A 25,036-nucleotide genomic window follows, 5' to 3' on the forward strand; every position below is an offset into this window, starting at 1 on the left:
CAGAAGCTTCCCCGGGGCGGGAAGGGAAGCGCGCGTTGCTAGGCGACCGCTTCCGCCCGCGCTCGGTGGTAGGGGCGGGCAGAGCGGCCCCGAGGTGCCCGCTCCTCCCCGAACGGCCATAGAGAGGCGGGGAGGCGCGGGAGGGCGGCTCGCTGTTTGCCAGGGGATGGAGCGGGCGCACGGCCCGGGGCGAGCGGGGCTGGCGGGTGCGGCTGTGTTTGGCGGGGCCCGTGAGGGGACGCGGCGGCCCCGCCGCGCCGCAGGGGTCACCGAGCTGACCGGGGCCGCGCAGGCCCTTCCCTGTCTCGCAGGAGATTGACGGCGGCGCCGGCCAATAGGAAGGCGAGTGCGGTGGGCGCCGCCAATAGGCTTGGGGCGGGGGCGGGCGGGGCGGCTGGCGGCGCCGGGGGCAGCCATGCTGCGCCGCTGGCTCTGGCTCTGCCTCTGCCTCTGCCTCTGCTCCTGCCCGGCCCGCGGTGAGTGCGAGCGGCCCGCCCGGCCCCGGCGCCCCGCACCGCCCCGCACGGCTGCTTTTCCCCGCCGTGCACCCCGGCCCGGTCGCGTTCCCCCTCGGTGCACCCCCATCCGGGTGCATTTCCCCTCCGCGCCCCCCGGCCCCGTTGCGTTTCCCCTCGCTGCACCGCGATCCGGGTGCGTTTCCCCTCCTGCATCCCGATCCGGGTGCGTTTCCCCTCCTGCATCCCAATCCGGGTGCGTTTCCCCTCGCTGCCCCGCGATCCCGCTGCATTTCCCCTTGGTGCGTCGCGATCCGGGTGCATTTCCCCTCGGTGCACCCCCACCTAATTGCATTTCCCCATCCAGCACCCCGTTCTGGGTGCATTTCCCCTCCTGCACCCCAATCCGGCTGCATTTTGCCTCCATGCATCGCGATGCAGGTGCATGTCCCCTCGCTGCACCGTTTCCATTGCTTTTCCCCTCCGTGCACCACATTCCGGGTGCATTTCCCCTCCTGCAACCCAATCCGGCTGCATTTTGCCTCCATGCATCGCGATGCAGGTGCATGTCCCCTCGCTGCACCGTTTCCATTGCTTTTCCCCTCCGTGCACCACATTCCGGGTGCATTTCCCCTCCCGCACCCCAGTCTGGCTGCATTTCCCCTCGGTGCACCCCAACCCCATTACATTTCCCCATCCCACACCCCAATCCGGCTGCATTTCCCCTCGGTGCACCCCAACCCCATTGCATTTCCCCTCCCGCACCCCAGTCCGGCTGCATTTTGCCTCCATGCACCGCCATGCAAGTGCATGTTCCCTCGCTGCACCGTCTCCATTGCTTTTCCCCTCCGTGCACCGCGATGCAGGTGCATTTTGCCTCCTGCACCCCAATCCATGTGCATTTCCCCTTGGTGCGCCCTGGCCCCACTGCATTTCCCCTCCTGCATCCCAACCCAGCTGCATTTCCCCTCAGTGCCCCCCAACCCCATTGCATTTCCCCTCCTGCATCCCAACCCAGCTGCATTTCCCCTCAGTGCCCCCCAACCCCATGTGCATTTCCCCTCCTGCACCCCAATCCGGCTGCATTTCCCCTCGGTGCACCCTGGCCCCATTGCATTTCCCCTCCTGCACCCCAGTCCGGCTGCATTTCCCCTCAGTGCCCCCCCACCCCACTGCATTTCCCCTCCTGTACCCCAATCCATATGCATTTCCCCTTGGTGCGCCCTGGTCCCACTGCATTTCCTCTCCTGCATCCCAATCCATGTGCATTTCCCCTCAGTGCACCCCAACCCCATTGCATTTCCCCTCCTGCATCCCAATCCATGTGCATTTCCCCTCGGTGCACCCCAGCCCCACTGCATTTCCCCACCCCAGTGCATTTCTTTTCAGGGTGCCTCAGTCCAAGCACGTTTCCCCTCTGTGCCCCCCAATCCGGGTGCATGTCACCCCTACCCCCTCCGTGCTCCAGGTGCGTTTTCCCCTTCCCTCGTGCCCCCCAGTCCCGCTGCCTTCCCCCCACACCACGCTCCCTCCTGGGTGCTGGTGCCTCTCCCCTGGCAGCACCCCAGGCTCAACCCAGCATTTTGGGTCCTCAGCCCCAGGGCGCAGCCAGGAGCTGGTGTTGCTGACGGGTGCGTTCCCTTCAGCGTGGTGCAATTCGGGAGCGGTAGCTGGGGATTTTCCCTTTTTTTCAGGAATTTTCCCTTTTCTCTGCCTCTCCCCTCTCTCCATGCACACCCAGGTTTACGCATCCATGAATATTTGTATTTCCAAGTGCTGAGCCCGGGAGACATCCGCTACATCTTCACTGCCACTCTGGCCAGGGATTTTGGTGGCGTGTTTGTAAGTATTAAGGACTGAATTTGTCTTGGGTCCTCCCAGGTTAATTATTTCTCCACAGCAGGGCCCGGTGATTTGAAGTCTTTTATGAAAATGGAGCCAATTGCTCTTCCGCGAGCTTTCCCTTAGGAAGGAGGCATGCGCTTGTCCCTGCCTTCGGCCTCAGCAGGCTTTTGGAGGGGGATTTTGGTCCCACGTGTGTTCAGGGAGCACGTGCCCCGCTCTTTCCTCCTCCAAGGGCTGAGACAGGCACGGCTACGTCCCAGGAGGAGATGCTCAGGCTCCTGCAGGGAATGGCAGAGAGAAACCAACTGTCTGCAGATGTGAGACCTTTCCCTGAATAAACCCGGGATTAATAAACTGGGATTGTTTAGCCTGGAGGAGGCTGAGGGGAGACCTTATCGCTCTCTACAGCTGCCTGACAGGAGGGTGCAGGGAGGTGGGGGTCAGTCTCTTCTCCCAAGTAACAAGCGACAGAATGAGAGGAAATGGCCTCAAGCTGTGTCAGGGGAGGTTTAGATTGGATATTGGGAGAAATTTCTTCACGCAAAGAGTGGTCAAGCATTGGAACAGGCTGCCCAGAGAGGTGGGGGAGTCCCCATCCCTGGAAGCATCCAAAAAAACATGCAGACATGGCACTTTGGGACATGGTTTAGTGGGCATGGGGGTGTTGGGTTGATGGTTGGACTGATGATCTTAGAGAGCCTTTCCAACCTTAATGATTCCCAGTTTTTACTTTCATTAAAAAATAATCCAGCCCCCAAGCCAGGAAACATGAAATGATTCCTCTGCCTTTAATTGGTTTAGTGGTGGAGTTGGTAGTGTGAGGTTAATGGTTGGACTGGATGATCTTAAAGGTCTTTTCCAACCTAAACAATTCGGTGATTCTATGATAAATCTCCCTAAAGCACACCCTGCACGGGGATGAGCAGGCACGGGACAGCGGGGACGGCCGCGGTGGGGCTGGGGACGGGAAGCAGCCCCGCTCCCGCCTCGCTCACCCCTGCCTGTCTCCCGCTCGGAGAACACAAGGTACGACCAGATCCACCTGGTCCCGGCCGATCCCCCCGAAGCCTGCGGAGAGCTGAATAATGGCGTCTTCATCCAGGACCAGATTGCCTTGGTGGAGAGGGGGTACGTCTGGCGTCACGGGAGCGGTTTTGGGGGGGGACCCTCGGGCAGGAGGGGAGCTGCCCACGGCACAGAGGGTGACAGTGCCACGGCCACATTTTACCGTCACCTCCAGCTTCTTCCTGTGACGTACCCCACGTGGGTATACGAGGAAAACGTGAGGGTGCTCCTACCGCAGAGCATTTCATGTGGCATCTCTTAGTGCGGACTGTTTTCCAAGTTGGAAAAAGCCCCGGTTTGTTTTCTGTTTTCTTAGGAGAAAGTGGCAGAGTGGGCAGCCTGTGCCTAAAATGGTGGTGTTGGGTTGATGGTTGGACTTGATGATCTTAGGGGTCCTTTCTAATCTTAATGATTCCTAGCTTTTACTTTCATTAAAAATAATCCAGCCACCAAGCCAGGAAACATGAGATTGCTACTCTGCGCTTAACTGGTTGAGTGGTGGCCTTGGTAGTGTTAGGTTAATGGTTGGACTGGATGATCTTAAAGGTCTTTTCCAACCTAAACAATTCTATGATTCTAAAGTACAGCCTCAAAGAGGAGCAGGGTTTGGGGGAGGCACGGGGCCAGGGAGACAGTCCCCGGTTTGGGTGTTTCCAGGCAAGCTCTGGTTTTGTATCTGCCGAGGATCCGCCTGCGGCCACCAAAGATATGTCGCTCTCTGCCCCAGGGGTTGCTCATTCCTGTCAAAGACGCGGGTGATCCAGGAGCACGGCGGACGGGCGGTGATCATCGCAGATAATGCCTACGATAACGACAGCTTCTACATCGAGATGATCCAGGACAGCACCAGGCGGACAGCAGACATCCCCGCGCTCTTCCTGCTGGGCAGGGACGGGTAGGTGCCTTGGCCAACAGACGTCTCGTCTCCCCAGGTGCGGAATATCTCATGGGAAGGGCCAAGCGACAGCCTTGTCCCCACAAAACAGGGAGCTGCCAAGGATCAGCGTGGCCCACCTGGGCTTGGTGAAGCAGATTTTTAGCAGATTCAGTCGTAATTAATCTGCAGAGTTTCTCTTTGAGCTGCTTTTGTGGTTTACACTCACAGCTGGGCTCCACTCTCCCGACTCGGGCACGCCTGTCACCTCTTTATCTTTCCAGGTACATGATCAGGCGCTCCCTGGAGCAGCACGGGCTCCCCTGGGCTGTCATCTCCATTCCCGTCAACGTCACCAGCATCCCCACGTACGAAATGATGCAGCCCCCCTGGACCTTCTGGTAGCAGCAGGAGGCTGCGGCAGATCGAGGACTTCTCGGTGGATCCCAGGAGTTTGTCCCAGGGATCAGGTATGAGGAAAGGGTCCCAACGCGCTCCAGAGATCCCACCGCCTGGCCTCACCGGATTCAGCAACGCGGAGATCTTTCTGCTGCCGCCGGCGTGTGGCTGGAGGGCAAACGCCAGCACCTGCAGCGGGAACCTTGAGCCTGGCACCCAGCACCCTTTGTAGTGACTTTCTGGGAGGGAGGCGATGGCCCAGAGCAGGCCAGGAATTCCCCGAGAAACATCTTAACGACGCGTAAGATGCCACCAGTAATTTGTGCTGCCGATTTAGAGGGACGCAGGGTTACGTGGATGTGGTCTGTCAGGGATGGGAGGGAGAGTGAGATACAGGCTTGGACTGTACTAGCAGGGCTCGCCCAATATCTGTATATTTTTGCCTGAGCTAATGAAGTCTGAACAAGTTTTAGAGAAAGGGAGGTTTCTCTTTTTTTCCATCAACCAGGGGATGAAGGAACAAATCTCATCCCCTAATGATGTTTTCCTAGTAAACTTCCCAAGGTGCCTCCTGCAGCCAGGGCAGGGCTCACGTCAGAGCCCTGTGCAGCACGGATCAGTCATGCACCGGGGCAGAAACAGCCTCGCGGCACAGCACTGCCACCAGCGTCCGTCCCCGAGGGTGGGCTGGTGGCAGAACCAGAGCCCAGACCTCAGGGGGCATCTGTTCCCTCATCCCCAGACCTCCACATCTCTAACTGGGACCAGCCCCTGGATCGTAGCGCTCGTTTCTGCGCTCACCACCCTCCGGTTTACCAGTACAAACGACACGGCCCCGCTTCTCACCAGTCCCAGTTTATTACGAACACTGAAAGGGACACGGCCCCGGGACGACTGGGGACAAGCAGTGAGGTGCAGGTGATGGTAGTGTCAGAAGTGCCCATCTACAGCGTCACCCTCGGTCCCGCAATCCCGCTGCCGCAAGGCTCGAAGGAAGCGGCAGCAGGAAAACAGCTCCCCAAAATCTAAAAAGGAGAGGAAAATACCCCAGGAGCATCCCCAACCTGCTGCCTGTCCCTTGCCCGGAGCCACCTTCTCCCTCCGGCCGCATGGGCGGCAGACGGGGACACTGCGCACAGCGGCACGGCCTCATCGGCGGCTGGCAGCACACGATGGATGACAACGCTCGGCCGCCAGCGATGTCTCCATGCGGGGCCGCACACGGCACCACGCCGCATCCCTGGGCATGGCGGCTCCCGCTCGGGATGCACCTGCTGCCGAAGCAGCCCGGAGGGACGGCTCGCTTGCCACAAAACCTGAAACGTCTTTTGGGTTTTAAACGGTGACTTTGCTTATGCAACACCAAAGCCCGTGTCAGTTCTGGGCTAGCAGCAGCCTGGCCGTTCCTGCCCCCCGAACAGCCCGGCAATCGCTGCCTGGGGCTTTGTCGTGTGAAGGACGGAGCCAAGGCGGGAGGGAAGTGTCTGCCAGGGTCAGCCCCACTCTCCCCGCTGGACTCGGGCACCTGAGCCACCCATAAGGTGTCTCTGGCCCACCTGCAAAATCATTTTGCCCCTTGCTGCTCGCCGAGCCAAGGCATGGAATGGAGGATATATAAGGACCCCAGCTCCTTGGTGTGTAGATAGTGCTAATATAGACATTAAATAGTACCCCTCGTGCACAAACACACGTACACACGCACACGCATTCCCCTCGTCCCTGCGGGGTAGGAAAGGCCATGCTCCTCCGCGCCCGTGGCCGGCACAGGCATGGCGGAGCAGCCTCGCAGGTGGCCACAGGGCAACCATCGTGATGTCCCGGGGGCTGGCCAGACCCCGTGCTCCTCCAGCCTCCCCTGCGAGCACCAGCCAGTCCCTCCAGCCACTGGGACGTGATGGGGGCCACCGGCTCACAGCCTGTCCTCACAGGACACGCACACACACGCACGCACACACACAGAGCGCACAACAAGGACAGGCGGGAGCAGGGCCTGCCTCCGGCTCCCCCACTGCCCCGATCCACCAGACCTCCGCACCCACCACCGGCACGTGGCCTCCCACCCGACCCCAAAACACAACCCTGTTTCTAGTATTAAAGCTGCTGCCTCTCGGAGGACCCCGTCCCGTCCCTTGCCTCTCCTCTCGCCCAGGGCCAGGATCAAACATCAGTCATCTCATCCTCCAGCTCAGCATCATCCGTCTCCCCTTCGCCCTCCTCTTCTTCGTCCGACGTCACGTCGGCATCGTCAGCTTGCGCTAGGCACTTGGGACACGAGCAGGTAAACAAGTAGTTCTCCCTGGAAGAAGGGAAGGAAGGAGAAGAGCGATGGGGTTGAGACGGGCGCAACGCCAACGCTGCTGCCAGGCAGGGGGCCGGGGACAGAGCAGCCAGGAAGGGGCTAACGATGTTAAACCCGGAGGAGTTTGCGGGTTCAATCACGCTGGGCTCAGGTGGGGTTGGAGGCAGTCTGGGTGGAGAGGGGGATTTCTCAGCCCCACAGGGGTGACGAGACGTGGGGACGGTGACCGTCAGCAGGAACCCCTACCCTTGAAGGGCAGAGAAGGAAAAGGAAGGTGGGTGGGGACAGCAAGGGTTTGCAGGAGCGAACCGCAGAGCGGTGCAAGCCTGCAGAGAGCTCGAATCCTCGGTCCCTAAGGCTACAACACGTAAGGAACCACAAGGAGCTCAAAGCACCGCAACCATCACGTGCTACAGGCGCACCCTGCCACAGTGCCCAAAAGCACCCACTGTGTGCGCACACCCTGCCGCGAGCACACTGGCTTACACGCCAGCCCACGCACGGGGATGCAGCCCCGACTGACGCGCTGGGGGTGCAAAGGGGTGCCGCGTCCCCCCCGCCCCGGTTCCTCCAAGCAGCCCCTACCTGAGTATCTTGTTGCGGCTGTGTCTGCTGCGCTCCCTCTGACAGCAGTCTAAATAACTGATGCAGATTTCCTGCGAGCAAAGAGAAATGAGCCGGGCTGAGCGCCGCTTCCCACGAACCCAAAGCAGCGCAATTTGTAGCAGTTCCTCTCGGAGTCAGGCAGAAACACAGGGTCTGGCAGCCCCTGCACGGGATGAGGCGTGAATTCCTCTGCCAGGACAACGCAAGAGATGGGAGGTACGGGGCCGGGGTCCATGGGGGATGCAGGGGACACAGGGACCCTCTGCCAAGGTGCGATGCCACCCCAAGTTCATCCGGGCCCCCCTGTCTCACCTCTCCTGCTTCGATGTCCTCCAGAGCCGTCAGATGCAGGAGGAAGTTGTTTTCTGGGAAGGATGTCTCGGCATTGGGGATGCAGCTGTGGTTACCTACGGGGAAGATGGGATGCAACTGTGAGGGTGTCTCCAGAGGAAGGGGAAGGCAGTGGCAGTGTCAGAAACCCCACACACAGCCCATGGGGCTCGTGCCTGCCCTTCTGGGTGGCCCGGGCATGTGGGAGCCAGTGCGTCCAACCAGGAGGGCCACGGCCTGGCTACAGATAAGGCAGCGCAGTGCCACGGCCACCCCATCTACCTCGGGGACACCTGCGTGACACCCTCCACTCACACTGGGGACTACAGGGTCCAGCGGAGCAGGGTGCAGGGTCAGGGCTCTCCCTCAAGCCCACAAAAACCACTTGGAGAGAGCCAGCTGTCCTGGAGCAACCCCAGGGATTCACAGCACCGTCTCTGCCTCCAGACACAAGGGAAGGATGCACAGGGCAGCACTTTTTCCCTGCTCCACAGCCAGTCCCCAGGCCCTGCTTGTCCCCGCTCTGCCATTAACGCTTAGGAGTGAAGGAAGACAGCTCTGGGTGCTGGGACATCCTCTCCTATGTCCCCGTGGCCCAGCCAAAAAAGGCTCCCTCCCTTAACAGTTTGTTCAGCTCCGTTTTGCTCAGACAAGGTTGGAGGCAGTCTCTTTGCTAACTGGCTCCCGGAGACCACATCGCATCCAAGTCCAGTCAAGCCAGGACTGACCATTTCATAGCGAGGTGAGATGCCAGGGGACCCCGAGAGAGCAGCCAGGCCCCCGGGCAGCACCCATCCAGCCAGTGTGGCCAGCGGGAGCAGGGCAGGGATCATGCACCTGTACTCAGCACTGGGGAGGCCACACCTGAAATACAGTGCCCAGTTTTGGGCCCCTCAGCACAAGAAGGACATTGAGGGGCTGGAGCATGTCCAGAGAAGGGCAACGGAGCTGGGGAAGGGTCTGGAGCACAGGGCTGGTGGGGAGCGGCTGAGGGAGCTGGGGGTGTTCAGCCTGGAGAAGAGGAGGCTGAGGGGAGACCTTATTGCTCTGCAGCTCCTGACAGGAGGGGGTAGGGAGCGGGGGTCGGGCTCTTCTCCCAAGGAACAAGCGATAGGACAAGAGGAAATGGTCTCAAGCTGCGCCAGGGGAGGTTTAGATTGGATATTGGGACAAATTTCTTCACAGAAAGAGTGGTCAAGCATTGGACCAGGCTGCCCAGAGAGATGGGGGAGTCCCCATCCCTGGAAGCGTTCAAAAAATGGGCAGAGGTGGCACTTTGGGACATGGTTTAGTGGGCATGGTCGTGTTGGGTTGATGGCTGGACTGATGATCTTAGGGGTCCTTTCCAACCTTATGATTCCTAGTTTTTACTTTCATTAAAAAATAATCCAGCCACCAAGCCAGGACACATGAAATTATGACTCTCCCCTTAATTGGTTTAGTGGTGGACTTGGCAGCGTTAGGTTAATGGTTGGACTGGGTGATCTTAAAGGTCTTTTCCAACCTAAACAACTCTACGATTCTGTGATTCATCCCATCCCATCCCATCCCATGGATGGGGAGCACAAACCCCTCTCTCCAGAAGCTTTTAGGAAGAGGTAAGCCAGTCTAGCCCAGGACATCTCCCTCCTCACTACCAGTTTTCCTCCCAGTCCTTGTGTTACTTACAGCAGCTCTGGAGCACGTAGAGACCCGATCCCTCACAGTTGAGGAACTCTCCTGACTCTGCAGCACAGAGAGGGGGGGTTAGAGCTTTGCATGGAACGTTCTGGCTCTTCAATGCGCACAGCTCAGCGCGAGCACGAAGGGATATCCATCAACGCTGAATGCACCCAGCCAGCATTACTTTGGGGGCCGGGTGTTGGAGGATGGTTTCCAAAACACCCTTCCCTCCCCACCGGCAGGGGATGGAGGACACAAAGATTTGCACCCCCAGTTCAAGTCTGCACTCCCTGGCCTGTCCCTGTACTCACACAGCTGCCTCAGTCAAAAAAAGCGATAAACAGGTCTTTGAACGTTTAGTGTAAATGGGACTTTTCCGCACAGGATCCCTCCAGATCAGCCCTCCAGCCACCCCGACCTGCCGCAGGTCGCACTGCCCATAAATGTGGACTTGCCCTATCCACGCAGCAAGCCAAAGGCAGCAGGCATGGCTTACATGGACCAGGGGAAGTGGGATCTCCCAGTTCCCAGTGGAAACCTCTCCTATTCCCTGAATGCTGGGAAGAGTCTCCAGCGGTCTCCTGAAAACGGCCCTGCTTGACGCTGCCCACAGCCACATCAGAGCCTCACCCTTCTCGATGTCCTTGTAGAGCTGGTCGATGAAGGCGTCCAGCTCCTCGCGCTGCAGCATGGGGAGATCTAGCGCATCGCAAGCATGCACCCACTGGCTCAGAGAGCTGTCGGGAAGCAGAGGGACACCGTTACATTCCCACAGTGCTGTCGGCACACGGTGGGACCTCGCAGGGGGGATACAGGGGTTCAAATCAGTGGCTCTGAGTGGCCAAAGTCTGGCAGAGGGATGCGAAAGCACTGGAACAGGCTGCCCAGACAGGTGGTGGAGTCCCCATCCCTGGAGGCGGTCAGCAAATGGACAGACATGGCACTCTGGGACATGGTTTAGTGGGCATGGTCGTGTTGGGTTGACAGGTGGACTGATGATCTTAGGGGTCCTTTCCGACCTTAGCGATTCCTGCTTTTACTTTCATTAAAAAATAATCCAGCCACCAAGCCAGGACACATGAAATTGCTACTCTCCCCTTAATTGGTTTAGTGGTGGACTTGGTCGTGCTAGGTTAATGGTTGGACTTGATGATCTTAAAGGTCTTTTCCCGACCTAAACGATTCGATGATACTATGAAAAGGTTGGACACAGCCAAGATGAAGGATTGCTTTCAAGTTTGCCTCTCCATCCCCCTCTCTTATGTCTGAACCCAGCAGTTACCCAGGCCAGCATGGATTTACAGACTGTACATCCCGTCCACGCCACATCTCTGCTGCTCTGCAAGGAGCACCCAGAAAGCCCCATTACCTTGTTCCTATGCCTTGGCCATTGGTCCCAACGAGGGCAAAGAGGGATCGAAAGCCTTCTGGAGTGAACCACTGCAGAAGGGAGATGAAAAAGCAGCTGAGCCCAGGCCAGCCTGCGGCAGCACCCCACTCTGCAAGTGCCTCAAATCCCACCAGGAGCTTTGGGGGAAGCAAGGAATGGGCAGAGTCCCAGGGAAAGCCCTGGCCTTCAGGGCAGACATGACCCAGGGGGGCTGGCACCAAGCGGAGGGTCCCGCCACGCTCCTGGGCTAGTCGGGAGGCGGCTCAACTCACCTTGCTGAGATACTCGTCGTAAAGGGCTTCGGTGAAGAGCAACCGCAGCAGCTCCAGCTGGCCCTGGCAGGACATGGCAACACCGTCAGGGTGGGGAGATGCCGCTGGGAGTCAGACCCAGGCTGATGGCCGAGCCCAGCACGGGCTAGAAGGCTCAGGAGTCAGGCTCCTCATCCTCCCCTGCAAGGCTGGAGGCTGCTGCCCTTAGAGCAGCAAAAGCCACTCATTTTAGCAGCAAAAGCTAGTATCGCCATGTCCCACCCCACAGCAGAAGCATCTCCAGCATAGGAACGAGCAGCGTGTCCCACTGAAGCACCACAAGCCCAAAGCCCTCTAAGTAACCCATTTCCTCCCTGTCAGGTCAGCCAGCCCCTAACGGGGGGCTTTGTGCCCCCACTTCGAGCCTGGGTTTTCCAGTGTCTCCCATCCCAGCTGTAACGGGGCCTCTGCACCCGTGGGCTCGGAGACACAGGCAGGGAGAGGGCAGGTTCAGGGATTCAACGCATCCAAGCGCTGCCAGGCTCTTACCTTAAATGTGTCCCCCAGCAGCTTGTGCACAATCTCCTCTTCTTCATTTGCTGTCTTACTGCAGAACTGGGAGAAGGCCTTGATCCACCACTCCTTGTCTTTAGCCTGACAAAGGAATCAAGCAAAGGCATTGCACCGACACCGCTTTCCTCCCCAGCCAGGAGAGAGGGAGGACAAGCCCCGCTGAGCTCAGAGGTATCCAGCCTGCTATCAAAAACCACCAGAAGCAGTCACGTGGTGGTGGTTTATTGTCAGAATAAATGCTGAGAAAGCCAGGCCAAAGAAACAGAGCCAAAGGAAAGGTTCAGTTCCAACTAGCTATTTTGGTATGGAAAAAAAGACCTGCTTGGCTCAGGACATAGGAACCTCCTTTCCTGCCTGCTGTCTCCATGACCAGGGACCCCTAGACGTTGAAATCTATTCAAGCAGGGCCCCGCCGGTCGCCAGAGATGAGTCCTTGGGAGTAACAGCCACAACAGGATGAGGAAACCACATGCCGACGGCTGTGGCTCCAAACTGCAGACGTACCTGTTTGACAGTGGCGACCATCCGGGCCATCAACATGATGCTGGAAGTCTCTGGTGGATAATGCATGTTTCTGGGGGATAAGAATGAAGAAAAGAGATGAGCAGGTCAGTGCTGGTAGGGAAGTAAAAAGCTGGAGGGAGGCAGAGGCAGCTGCCATCCACATGGCCAGCCCCGCACTCATCTGTCACACCAAAGCGGCCAGGGCAGCATCGCTGCGTGGGGATCCAGCGCTGCTCGGGGCGAGGAAAAGCCTGCACCCATCTGCCTGCTCTGAGCATACAAATAATCCCCTACCACCCTGCTAAACTAGAGCCTGGGAACCCTACAAAGCCCAGGACTGCAGCGAGTGCTGTAGTTTGTGACGAGCTTTGGGTCGGGGATGTCACTTCTCCCCTCTGTGCCCATTCTTGTCACCTGCAAGCAGGGACAGCAATTTATCTACCCGCAGGGGTGCTACAAGGAGGATCTCCCAGAGGCTGGAGATCTGCAGGAGGACTATAAAATTGCAGGAATGAGGGATGCGAAGCTCAGTGCTTTGTAGCTGTTTAGTGGGAGAAAAAGAACAACTGCTCAGCCATGTGTCCAAACCCTTGCGCTGCCAACACAAATTCACCTGCTGCCCAACCAGCAGGTAGAGCTGGGCAGTGTCCCACGGCCACCACCACCCTCCAGCCACCCCATGCAGGGATGAAAAGCAAGGATGGTCCTCAGCCCTGGTCCCAGGCAGCATCACCCAGCCCAGGAGAGCCACCTCCTCTGCCCGTGGAGCAACAGGCAGGTCGGTCCCCTACCTCCATGCCTCCTGCAGCTTGTTGAGGGGGTGCGTGGGGTCGTCACGGGATGGGCCAAGGCAGAGGACCTGGTGGTACTGCTCCAAAGCGGCCTGCCTGCATTCAGCGCTGCAGTACGTCACCTAGAGCGAGGGGCACAGTGCCCAGCATTGGCTACGGCAGCAGGAAAAGGAGGTCCTAGGCCCATCTGAGCCCCAGCTCTTTAGCGATGCAGAAGGGAAAGGCAGACACCCATCTCGGGGCAGCGCAAGTGCCTGGCTAGATGCTGTAAAGGAGTCAGCGACCCCAACAAGACCACGGTCCCTCCCAGTAGCCCCATACCTGGCACTGGGGACACTGCTGGTGCAGGTCTTTCCGGATGCTGCACTGCTCCGGGTGAGGCAGCACCAGCGAGCTCTTCCCCAGCAGTCGCTGGGCGTTTTCCTCTGCCGTCTCCAAAGCCCGCAGGCAGTGATCGCAGGCTGCAGGGAGACAAGACGGATGGATGCCATAGTGAGACCAGTGTCTTCGAAAAGGAAAGGGGCCAGAGCCCGGGACAAGACAGCGGGACTGGTACCAACACCATCAAGAGAGGACCATCTCCGAGCTGGAGGCACCAGTCTCTTACTGCTCCCTCCACAGGAAAGACCATTTCTGCTGCAATTTAAACCCCCCCAGCCCTCATGTGCTACCCTGTAACGCTGGGAAGCGTTTTAAGTGCCACACGATGGCAAGCGTCGCCATGTCGCTGACCCATGACGGGAGTTCAGCAGACAGCAGGGTCTAGGTAGGACAAAAAAAGTTTTAAATCCTGCTCTTACAACCCTCGTTTTTTGTTCTGACACCTCCGGAGAACACTGGCACCATTGCAAGCCGTACCCCGTCGTGGTGAGATTGGGATAGGACCCACAGCACTTAAAAAAAAATCAGGGTTACCACACAGACGGTGCCCGATGGTGGCACGTGGTGCTTTCCTCTGGGGTTGATGGAAGTCACCATCCCTCAAACAACCCCAACGTTTTCAACTTGCCAACAGCTCGTTTAGCGGCGGGGCAGAAATGGCAGCAGGGCCACCTTCCCAGCGGCGCTAAGACAAACCCAAACCTTTTCCTGGAAAACAGAGCAGCTCCTTCGGGACCCCGCGGTCACCTCGCCGGGGCAGGCGATGGGGACCTGCCACCACGGCCGCTCACCTCGGTAGTTGTACAGGGCGTTCCAGAGGAACTGAGACGACACCACCGGCCTCTCCACGAAGATGGTTTCACCTTTGCGGATGTTCTTGGTGGCGAACAAGCCTTTCCCCTGCCGAAGGAGAGGTGTGGGTCAGGGGATGCACCCGAAGCCGAAACCCACCCCAGGGCTGAGGGTACCCCCCCCGCCCCGCTCAGCCTGAGGGGAGGCCGCCGGCTTTTTACCCCTTTTTCCCCCTCAAAGTTTAGCTCTGCCGCAGCGTGAGGGAAGGGAGGGACCCCCGCGGCGGGGGAACCGGCCGGGATCGCCGGGCTCACCTTGGCGCTGCTGATGAACCGCGCCTCCGCCGCAGCCCCGGCCCCGGCGCGGCCCCCCGGCACGGCGCCGCACACGTCCCCCGCCGCGGCGGCCATCTTCGGGCGGCGACTTCCCCGCTCTGACCCGCCGGGGGCGGGCAGCGCCTCTTCTTCCTCTTCCTCTTCCTCCTCCTCCTCCGCCCCCCTCGCCCGCCGCCCCGCACGAAGATGGCTGCCGGCCCCTCCTCGGGGGTCCGCGCCCGCCATCACCCCCCCCCCCCCCGGCCTCAGCGCCAGGGCGGGCGGGGGCCGGTCGCCATCTTAGCCCTCCCCTCAGCCCACCGCCACCTCCCAAAAACACCGCCAAAAAGCCCCGAAACAGGGCTGGAGGGCTTCCACAGCCACGAAAAAAAACCCCAAAACAGACGGGAGTTTTGCTGCCTCTCCCCTATTAATTATAATTCTTTTTTTAACCGTGCAGCCGGAGGGGGAATAGCCTCCATGTCCCTGTCAGGCGGGAACGCAAGGTACCCCCTCACAGGGTGGGGAGACCTCACCAGCCGCCCCAGCGCACCCAAAACTGGCCCAGCTTTCCCCAAAAAAACCTTCAAAACACGCTAACATGGCCCCTGCGCCCTCGCTACCTCCTGCTAGGCTGTCTGCAAACGCCTAAAATCCATGACAACGTGTGTTTAGTTGTATTTACTAATTCACACCGGCGGTGCTAATGCCCGTTCAGACTCAGTCGCCGCTCTTCATCAACCAGGCGGCTGCGGCGGGTTTGGGAATATGGGAATATTTCATTTTTGGGGCGTTTTGGGGGTGTTTTGGAGTCACTAGATGTCACTGTCGGCTCGCGGTGGGGACACGGCAGCGGGTGGCTGGCTGATCCCACTGCCTCCATGCCCAGGCCAGCAGCCCATGCAGGAGCATGGCCGCAGAGTGGGAGACCTCCTTGGCCACCCGGCTGGCAACAAGGGACAGACAAACTGCCTGGGACACCTTCCCCATCTGTATTTTGGGATCTGGCCCCGGGTGAACCCAGCAGCGGGCTGTGCGGGGCACTGCTCCACCATGCAACGCCCATCCCATGGGTCTACAAGGACCTAGACACGGGTGGAGCAATGCTACCTTATGACTCCTACTTCAATTACATCTTCATACTAGTAGTAGGAAGACTAGCCATTATTGTAATAACACCATTACATGTCCTGTTTTTCCAGGGTTTCAGCGCTAAATGGCAGGGCGTTTCACATGTAGAGCATCAGCTTGAGTCGTGTCCCAGCCAGCAACACTTCGAAGCATCCTCCATGTCTCTGAACGAGCCCTGGAGCCCACAACATTAATTTGGAAGTATTTGCGAAGCTGGACTGCGATTGCTTCTGCTTCTGTATTTGCAGAGCGCAAGGGGAACCTTTCTCCTGGACTTCAGTTTGTTGAAGCATCGGCCTGGCAGAGTGGGGGGCTGCACAGGTTTGGCCGCGTCCATCTGCAGACGGAGGTCCTTGTTCTCCGGGAGCAGCAGCCCAAACCCGAGCACCACGAGCCTACCTGATGTTATATTTCATACTATAAATGTAGTTCTATCTCTGCAGGAACTGGCCCAGAGATAACTCATGTTACCTACTTTCACCCATAATATGGGGTCACCAATCAATTTCAAAAAAAACATTCTTTTTTAGCGTTTATTTCATCCAAAACAGCTTATTAAGAAAAAAACCCTCAAACTCAAACTTTTGGGAAGGATGAAAATATGTTGGGGGGGTGGGGTTTTAATAATTTCAATTGAAAATTAAAAAGAGAATAGTTGGAAATGTGTTTTCCTTCTGATTACATGTTTTTTCTTTCTACTTACAGGTTTTCAGCTGATGTGTTTAAAAGCTGTTCTTGCTCCATTCCAAATGTTCAAGAGGGAGACGAGTGCGCAGGTTTACCAGCACACACACAAGTGGGGGGGGGGGGAAACCTGCTTTCATATTTGTATTGGCATGTCAGGAATGAAAACGTGCGAGAAGAAATCACCCTGTCAAGAAGAAATTACTCTTTTGTGACTTCCACTGTTAGAAACTAGCTATTACTTTTTGACAACAGGGATCTTATAGGAGGAAAAGGTGCGTTTCTTTTCTTTTTTTTTTTTTTTTTTTAACTCAGCATCCTCAGAAACACAGCAAAAAGGATCAGTAACCCATCCCTGGCAGCTGTGGGGCAAGAAGCCAGAGGCACTGCTGCCTGCTCAGAAACCAAGGAGCTGCCCAACCCTGCCTCCACCCAGCCAGTCCCATCTCTTTTTAAAATACACTAGATTTTTATTAAGAAGCAAAGCAAATAAATAACTGACACTTATTCAAGGGGAAAAAAAAAAAAAAAGAGTTATTTCTATAAATAGCAATATAAGAGTAAAGTGATATACAGTGTTCTGGGTCAGAAAGAGACACAATAAATTATCCTGAGCTGATGGGATGTGGTGCCTGGTACCCTGGGCAGACCTGGGAAGGCGAGGTGACAGCCTGAGCGCTGACAGCCTGGCCTAAGAGCACTTAGCTGCTAACACACAGACGGGGAGGGTCGAGTACTCAGTCCTGACCCCTCAAAGCCATCCCGCCCGCCAGAAATACAACTGCTAACTGCGTCGGGCGATTACAGACGCGCTCGCCGAACGCTCCAGGTGCCGTTTGCCGTGGCACCTGGGTGTATAATGAGGAGAGAACAGAGCAACTGCCGTCTGGGCCAGAATCGGCACATCTGGACGAGGGGCAGGGGGTCGTCTGAAGCGCCAGAGGTGTTGGAAAGCTGCCTTTTTATAACGGCCCGGATCCCCGCACCTTGGCCAGCCCGAGCGCCTCACTCCCTGCTGCAGCAGCCTACACACGCCTTGGCGAAGTAAGGCAGTGCCCGAAGGCAGGGGGACCCACCGGGTTCTGCCCTCCAGGTTTGGGAAGCCAAAACAAAGGCACAAAACCATCAAGGCACAGGACAAGAGGAGGCACTTCTGTTCCAGGGGCGGGATCAGACCCTGTTCATCTTATTGCAGGAGTAATGATACAGTCTGCGGGTGGGAGCAAAGGGCTTTCCAATTTTCTTTTTTTTTTGTTGTTGAGATCTAAGCATCAAACATGGGAGTCAAATCAACCAGGAAAAAACATCAGGGTTGATTTTCCTCCCAGCACAGGTCTCCCTCCTAGGAGCACTCAGCTGCACGCAACATGAGTGACCCTGTGTTCAAACGCCCTTATGCCCGCAGCCGTCACAGACACCGTCCGATTGTCACCCCGGCCTCTCTGCTGGAAACTGTTTGTGTGTCCTGCTGCTTCAAGAGCAAACAGGAGATGACATGCCTTGCCACACCTGTGGCACCATCAAAGACAACTGGCCTGGTGATGAAACCCCAGGAATTATGGCACATGGCTACCAAACAGCAGCCAAACAATATTTGGGGGGATCTGCCCAGCCAGCTGCAGTTCAGTCCCGTAGCTCCAACTCTCAGATCGAGAGCGTAATGTCTCGCTTGGACCAAAGAAGCACAGACGTGCCCGCATCCCTGGTATCTCCATCAAGCAGACACGGCTCAAAAACCAGCGGTGGCAGCTGAATCTCATCAGCTGCTCAGAGCTCAACGTCCACGGTGTCCTCCTCGTGCTCCTTGATGTCCGTCGAGTCCGCGGTGGCAGGCTGTATCACCCCAAACTGCGACAGCTTTGCCGCCTTCTGCTCCATGCTCTGCTTCCTCCATTTGATCCTCCGGTTTTGGAACCAGACTTTCACCTAGCAGGAAAATAGCACAACAGCTTCATCCAGGCTCTCCAGGAGCCCATTTCCAATGGGGGCTGTTGCCACATGCTTCCGAGGCAGATGTCCCCAAAAAGCAGCGTTCCTTAAAGAGAGGGACGTGCCCCTTCTCTGCTCGGGGCACAGTGCATGTGAGCAGGAGGAGGTGACACTGCGGAGGGCAGAGTGGTGCTGGCAGAAGGGAGCAGGGGAGAGGGGGACGCAGCGGCCCAGAGGAGGTTCTGGCTGGGGGAGTGAAGGACGAGTCTCCCCAAGCTCCCACAAGCCACTGAACCCATCTCCAGGGCCACGGCTGCCAGAGGGCACGATGAGACACCCACCCACCCACCCCCTGCCCCTGCTCCCTGTGCTGTTCACGCCTTCCCTCACCCCCCAAAACCGCCCTTGCTTTGTTCTCCCTTTCCCCAGCTCAATTTGGACCCCACCACGGAAGATCACGTGTCTCCTCCTTTCCACAATAAGTAAGCAGCTTGCAGAAACTCACTGGGAAGAGCAGAAAAAAAAATTGTAGATCCAGCATCACAAAAGGACACTTAATGCAGAGGACCATAACAATGTAGATTCTATTATTCTATGAGATACATTGGTCCAACCCAGCTTGAACTCTAACGCAAGCAGGTTTGTGCTCTTAAATGCTTTTTGTTCCACTTCATGGATTAAGAAAAGGATGTTCTTAATTCATAAAGCATCTAAACCTGTCTCGCATCCCTCCAGGCACGTGGCTTCAATGTCATCTTGCAGCAGGGAGCCCCACGGGTCACTCTGCATCATGTCCTCCTCCCACGGCACTTCTCGGCAGGGAAATCACCACAGGCCAAACCCAGACCCAGGATCTATGCCGCAGTCCCCAGCACCCCCGTTTGTTACCTGAGTCTCCGTGAGATGCAGAGTTGCGGCCAGGTCTACTCGCTCTGTGCCCACCATGTACTGCTGCTTGAGGAACTCTTGCTCCAGCCGCTCCAGCTGCTCTGGTTTGAAGACGGTGCGGACCCTCTTCATCTTGCAGGGCCCCCCGGACCGCCAAGGCACAGCGGGGCCCAGCGAGTTGGCCCCTACACAGTGAGACAGCTCCAGACCTGCAAGCAAGAAGCAGCAGACTGAAGGGGTCTGAATGTTTGAGGCCATTCCTCCAGCCCTGTTGAGGTGCCCAGCCTGGCTTGCTTCAGCTGTAGCTGAAATCTAAATGCAGCCGCTCTGTGCGCTAAAGGGGGCTGAGAGAAAGCAGCACCAAAAAGAAAAGCAGGGATGTCCCTACCTAGATCATCTTAGGACGAGAGGAAATGGCTTCAAGTTGCATCAGGGGAGGTTTAGATTGGATATTAAGAGAAATTTCTTTACTGAAAGAGTGGTCAAGCACTGGAACAGGCTGCCCAGAGAGGTGGGGGAGTCCCCATCCATGGAGGAGTTCAAAAAACGGGCAGACGTGGCACTTTGGGACATGGTTTAGTGGGCATGGGGGTGTTGGGTTGATGGTTGCGCTGATGATCTTAGAGATCCTTTCCAACCTTAATGACTCCTAGTTTTTATTTTCATAAAAAAAACCTTTCATCCAGCCCCCAAGCCAGGAAACATGAAATTAATTCTTACTCTCCCCTTAATTGGTTTAGTGGTGGAGTTGGTATTGTTAGGTTAATGGTTGGACTGGATGATCTTAAAGGTCTTTTCCAACCTAAACGATTCGATGATTCTATGATTCATCTAGGCTCCCTTTCCCACAAAAGGCTGGACCAGATGATCTTCAGAGGTCCCTTCCAACCTATTCTATGATTCTACCCACAGATACAACCTAGGAGAGTCCTGGACGTGCAGCCAGACCGAAAGAGGTCAGCACTCAATGAGGTGAGCAGAGTTTGACCTCCATCTGTACAGGATCTTTGTAACAGAATCATAAAGCCCATCAAGAGCTGCTGAACACAAGAATCCCATTTCCATCTCAGGGAAATACTGAAGCTGGCAGACTGGCCTGATGAAGACAAGAGTCACCAACCCTCGTGCAGGTCCTCACCCTGGACCTTCGTCCTTTGGTCTCAGGAGGTTGAATGATCCATAAAGTTCCTCATATGCAGAGGCATTAGCAGGACTAACAAGTGGATCTGGTCTCAGTCTCCTATCTAGTTGTGGGCTGGTGATAACCGTAATTACCTAATTAACATACAATACACCACCAGCACTGTTGCAGGACCAGTGGGCTCCCAAGAGCAGCGCTGTCTCTGGTTTCTAAAGCCCTCACCCTGCCAGCACGGACTGGGATTCACACACATCTCCACGTACGAAAGGATGTGTGACTGCTACCCCCAGCCATCCCCAGGAGCCACAGGGCTCATCCCAGCCGGCTCTGTCCTCCCAAAGGACCTTCAGCCCAGCCCGATCTCACTGCCAGGAGCACTGCAGGGTGGGGAGACCCCAGCCAAGGGCTGAGGAGAGGGGGCTGCTGCCATCGAGGAAAATCCCTCTGCACCCAAGATGCTGGGTCCAGAGTTACGGGGTGCACAGGAACGTTAGCACGGACTTTGCACATCTGAGCGTGAAGCAGCGGAGGGGCAATCGAGCCCAAAAAGCTGCTGGACTGGGGACTCTGCTCCTGTTGTGAGCCCCAGGACTCCAGGCGGTGGGACCCGCCGGCACAGGCAAGACCACGGGGTGCCCCGAGAACCCCTCCAAGTGCCCAAATACAACCGTGAAGGTTGTTAGGAACCAGATAAGGCCAGCACTAAGACACGGCCCATGGTACCACAGCTTCTGTCCTGCTGACAGCCAGGCACACGCTTGATTTCAACCCACTACAGCTAGCGGGACATCCCCCTCAGCCGGAGTCATCGCACGCTGTCACCAGCTACAGCAACAGCAGCCACGAGGGACGTTGGACTGATGTGACACGTCGTGGCGAGGCAAGTTTCTTTAACTTTTAGGGAAATACTGCACATAACAATGCCAAATCACACCCACTACTTCTCTCTCCTTTAACGACTGATGTGTTCTCCAGCCACGAATGCGCACCTTGACCTACTTCATTTCATTAATTCAGCGTAAGTTCTGTGTGCGTTTAAGGATTTGTGGGATGGAGACCTGACAGCTTAACAGCCGTAATCACACTTAAAAACTATTTTCATCATTAAAATAATTTCACCCGTCACATTTTTTTCTATTTTAATACCGAGATAATAGCAAGTGTAATTTCAAACATGAAACACTTTGTGGAAATAGCTTTGCAAATTGTTTAACTGTATTTTCATACCTGTATATTTGATATCATACACAGATTAAAGAACAGCTATGTGGGTGCTGTCTTGTCAAAGAAAGACTCGATTAAATAGTTATGCTAAGCACTTAAAAAAGATCAAGAGTAGCAAACAGTTTTGGTATCTGAATATTGTAGCTATCAGGATCAAATCAAGAGTTCCCGATGCAAGTAAAATATGCGCTTGGCTGCAGGTTTTGCCTGGGCAACGGCGAGATCAGGCTCTGAATGCTAAAAAGATGCTTAATTTGAAGACAGATATTCTGAATAGAGGTACTTCATTGCAACAAACGAGTCATTTTGCTTATAAAAAGTTACAGCACCCCTCTGAAAATACAGAGCCCGATGGATTAGCCAGTATTGTCCATCACCACTGTGTAAATTTTACCCACGGATCAACAAAAAACTTTTTCCTTAGGTGCTTTTGCACTAAAAATACAAAGTTTTTGGGACGAGGTGCTGCGAAACGCTCAGCAGTTTCACTTCTGCGAGTGAAAAAAAATTGCAGGGAGACCAAAATTACAGATGGACGAGGGCAGCTTTGGGAGAAGAGGGGGCCCCACGCAACAGCGGAGGGGTGCTGGCGTGGTGGAGAAATTATTTTGGGGATGGGGCTTTGGGAAATTACAGCAGTTTTTCACAGGCGTGATGAAAACGCAGGCGTTGCAGTGCCTTTCTAGTGCATGAAAAAGAAAAATAAATGCCAATGGGTGCAAAGCAGCCCTTAAAATGCAGGTGGGGGCAGACGTGGATGTGGGGGGGACTGTCCCTGACCCAAAACCTTCTACTGAAGTCAAGCCTGAAGGATGTAAATCGTTGTCATGAGGGCATCGCTTCACCCGGTCATTAATTGTTGGGGGTAAATGGTTAATATTAATTACAGAATCATAGAATCGTTTAGGTTGGAAAAGACCTTTAAGATCATCAAGTCCAACCGTTAACATAACACTACCAAGTCCACCACTAAACCTAAAAAGGTCTACCCTAAAAAGGGGAGAGTAATAATTAATTTCAGGTTTCCTGGCTTGGAGGCTGGATTATTTTTAATGAAAGTAAAAACTAGGAATCACTAAGGTTGGAAAGGAGCTCCAAGATCATCAGGCCAACCGCCAACCCAACACCACCGTGCCCGCTAAACCATGTCCCAAAGTTATCAATCGCTACAGAGGGGGAAAAGAATTATTAGGAAGTTCTTCTCTTCCCCTCCTTCATTTCCCACAGCCCCAAGCCAAGCCTTCACCTTGGGGTTGGTCGAGAGGCGGCAAGAAACGAAACCCCAGCCGTCAGAGGGGGGAAAAAAAGGAAAAAAGGCAAATTTGGGGTGACCCAAACCCCTTTACTTTCCAGTGCGGCTGGCGGGTCCCCCCGCCCCAAGGCTGCAGAGCCCCACTCCAGCCCCCATTGCCCACCCGCGACGGGCGGCAACACCCCACGCACGCACACCTGCACACACACCTACACCCAAAACAACACCCCCACCCCGCTCACCTGCACCGCCCCAGCCCCAGCCCCAGCCGCCCGGTAGCGGCCCCAGCGCCGATCCGGGGCCCGGGCCCGGCCCCGCCGCGGGGCAGCGCGGAGGCAGCGGGGCGGGGGGGGCGGCGGGGCCGCGGCGCGGCGGCTCCCGGGCGAGGAGCGCTTCGATGTGGAAGGGGGTCTTGGGGGGCGGCGGGTCGGGCCCGGGCCGCGGCGGGCTGCGCAGCATGGCCGGGCCGCTGTGCCGGCCGCCGGCCCCGCCGGCTTATATGGAGGGCGCGGGGGGGCTGGGATGAGCCGCGGGCCTATGCAAAGCGGCGGCGGGGGGAGGCTGCCCCCATCCCCGCGGGGCTGCAGCGGCACCCCGGCGGACACCCCTTCTTCCCCGCGGATCCCCGCGGACACCCCTTCTTCCTCACCATCACCCCTTCTTCCTCACTGTCACCCCTTCTTCCTCACCTTCCCCCCTTCTTCCCCACCGACACCCCTTCTTCCCCGTGGATCCCCGCGGACACCCCTTCTTCCTCACTGTCACCCCTTCTTCCTCACCATCACCCCTTCTTCCTCACTGTCACCCCTTGTTCCTCACTGTCCCCCCTTCTTCCCCAATGACACCCCTTCTTCCTCACCATCACCCCTTCTTCCTCACTGTCACCCCTTCTTCCCCAACGACACCCCTTCTTCCCCACAGACACCCCTTTTTCTTCACCGTGACCCCTTCTTCCCCACCAACACCCCCACCGTCACCCCTTCTTCTACACCAACACCCCCACAGACACTCCTTCTTCCCCACCAATACCCCTTCTTCCCCACCAACACCCCACCGACACCCCACCGACACCCCACCAACACCCCTTCTTCCCCACAGACACCCCTTCTTCCCCACTGACACCCCCACAGTCACCCCTTCTTCTACACCAACACCCCCACCGACACCCCTTCTTCCCCACCAACACCCCTTCTTCCCCACTGACACCCTTTCTTTCCCACAGACACACCTTCTTCCCCACCAACACCCCTTCTTCTACACCAACACCCCCACCGACACCCCTTCTTCCCCACCGACACCCCTTCTTCCCCACTGACACCCCTTCTTCCCCACCAACACCCCCACAGACACCCCTTCTTCCCCACCAACACCCCCACTGTCGCCCCTTCTTCCCCACAGACACCCCTTCTTCCCCACCAACACCCCCTCTTCCACACCGACACCCTCACGGACTCCCCTTCTTCCACACCGACACCCCTTCTTCCCCACAGACACCCCCACAGGCTCCCCTCCTTCCCTGCCGGCTCCTCCGCTGACACCCCCCTGCACCGACCCCCCCACAGCCACAGTGCCCCTTCCCCACGGACCCCCATGCCACCGACACCTGCTTCTTCCCCACAGACGCACTGACACCCACTCCTTCCCACGGACACCCAGAGTGACACCAGTTCCTTCCCCACGGACACCCACACGACACCCACTCCTTCTCCACAGGCACCTGCTCCTCCTCCATGGACACCCACACCGACACCCACTCCAGACAGACACCCACGTGGACACTCGCTCCTTCTGCCACAGACGCCTCCTCCCTTCCTCACGGCCAGCTACACCTTCCCCCCACCCCAAACCTCGCTGGTACCCTCACCTTCCCCCACAGACACCCACGTGGACACCCACATGGACAGCTACAGCTCCCCACCCTGACCCGACTGACACCCAAACCCCCCCTGGCACCCACACCTTCTCCCCAGGCCTCACAGGCACACCCACGCCATCCCCTCGGTCGCACTCCTCGGGCAGCCCACCCCTACCCGCTGCCCACGGGCACGGACGTACCCCGGGACCGGCTGTGCGAGCTTGGCCTGCCGCCGTGCCAAGGGGAACGCGCCCGGCTGGGTCGGAGGGCGGATGTGCGGCTGGGATGTGGGAAAAACCCCTCAGGAGCTCGCACAGGCTAAGGGGCGACCATACCGTGGAAATTTAACTGCTTGTCTGGTTTAGGTGACGCTCGTGTGATACCCCCGGAGCCAAGCGCAG

General features: G+C 57.0%; 3 protein-coding genes across 3 annotated transcripts; 1 reads left to right on the forward strand and 2 right to left on the reverse strand.

Moving 5' to 3' along the window:
• The first annotated feature begins 415 nt into the window (after window positions 1–415).
• PRADC1 (protease associated domain containing 1) lies at window positions 416–4,644 on the forward strand. Its single transcript, XM_075708870.1, has 5 exons — window positions 416–476; window positions 2,197–2,297; window positions 3,319–3,428; window positions 4,093–4,260; window positions 4,524–4,644. The coding sequence occupies exons 1-5, from the start codon at window positions 416–418 to the stop codon at window positions 4,642–4,644; spliced, it is 561 nt and encodes a 186-aa protein (XP_075564985.1).
• A 2,151-nt stretch (window positions 4,645–6,795) lies between these two features.
• On the reverse strand, window positions 6,796–14,627 carry SMYD5 (SMYD family member 5). The gene is made up of 13 exons (XM_075709640.1): window positions 14,532–14,627; window positions 14,217–14,325; window positions 13,366–13,505; window positions 13,045–13,166; window positions 12,254–12,323; window positions 11,726–11,830; window positions 11,198–11,260; window positions 10,905–10,975; window positions 10,166–10,272; window positions 9,542–9,598; window positions 7,856–7,950; window positions 7,523–7,593; window positions 6,796–6,934 (listed from the first exon to the last, which is right to left on the reverse strand). Exons 1-13 carry the CDS (start codon window positions 14,625–14,627, stop codon window positions 6,796–6,798), a joined length of 1,245 nt encoding a protein of 414 aa, XP_075565755.1.
• A 3,486-nt stretch (window positions 14,628–18,113) lies between these two features.
• Window positions 18,114–19,295, reverse strand: LOC104027504 (homeobox protein not2). Its single transcript, XM_009478261.2, has 2 exons — window positions 19,164–19,295; window positions 18,114–18,272 (listed from the first exon to the last, which is right to left on the reverse strand). Exons 1-2 carry the CDS (start codon window positions 19,293–19,295, stop codon window positions 18,114–18,116), a joined length of 291 nt encoding a protein of 96 aa, XP_009476536.2.
• Between the last annotated feature and the right edge of the window lie 5,741 nt (window positions 19,296–25,036).

This window comes from Pelecanus crispus, chromosome 4 (genome assembly GCF_030463565.1).
Source record: "Pelecanus crispus isolate bPelCri1 chromosome 4, bPelCri1.pri, whole genome shotgun sequence".
NCBI classification, from domain to species: Eukaryota; Metazoa; Chordata; class Aves; order Pelecaniformes; family Pelecanidae; genus Pelecanus; species Pelecanus crispus.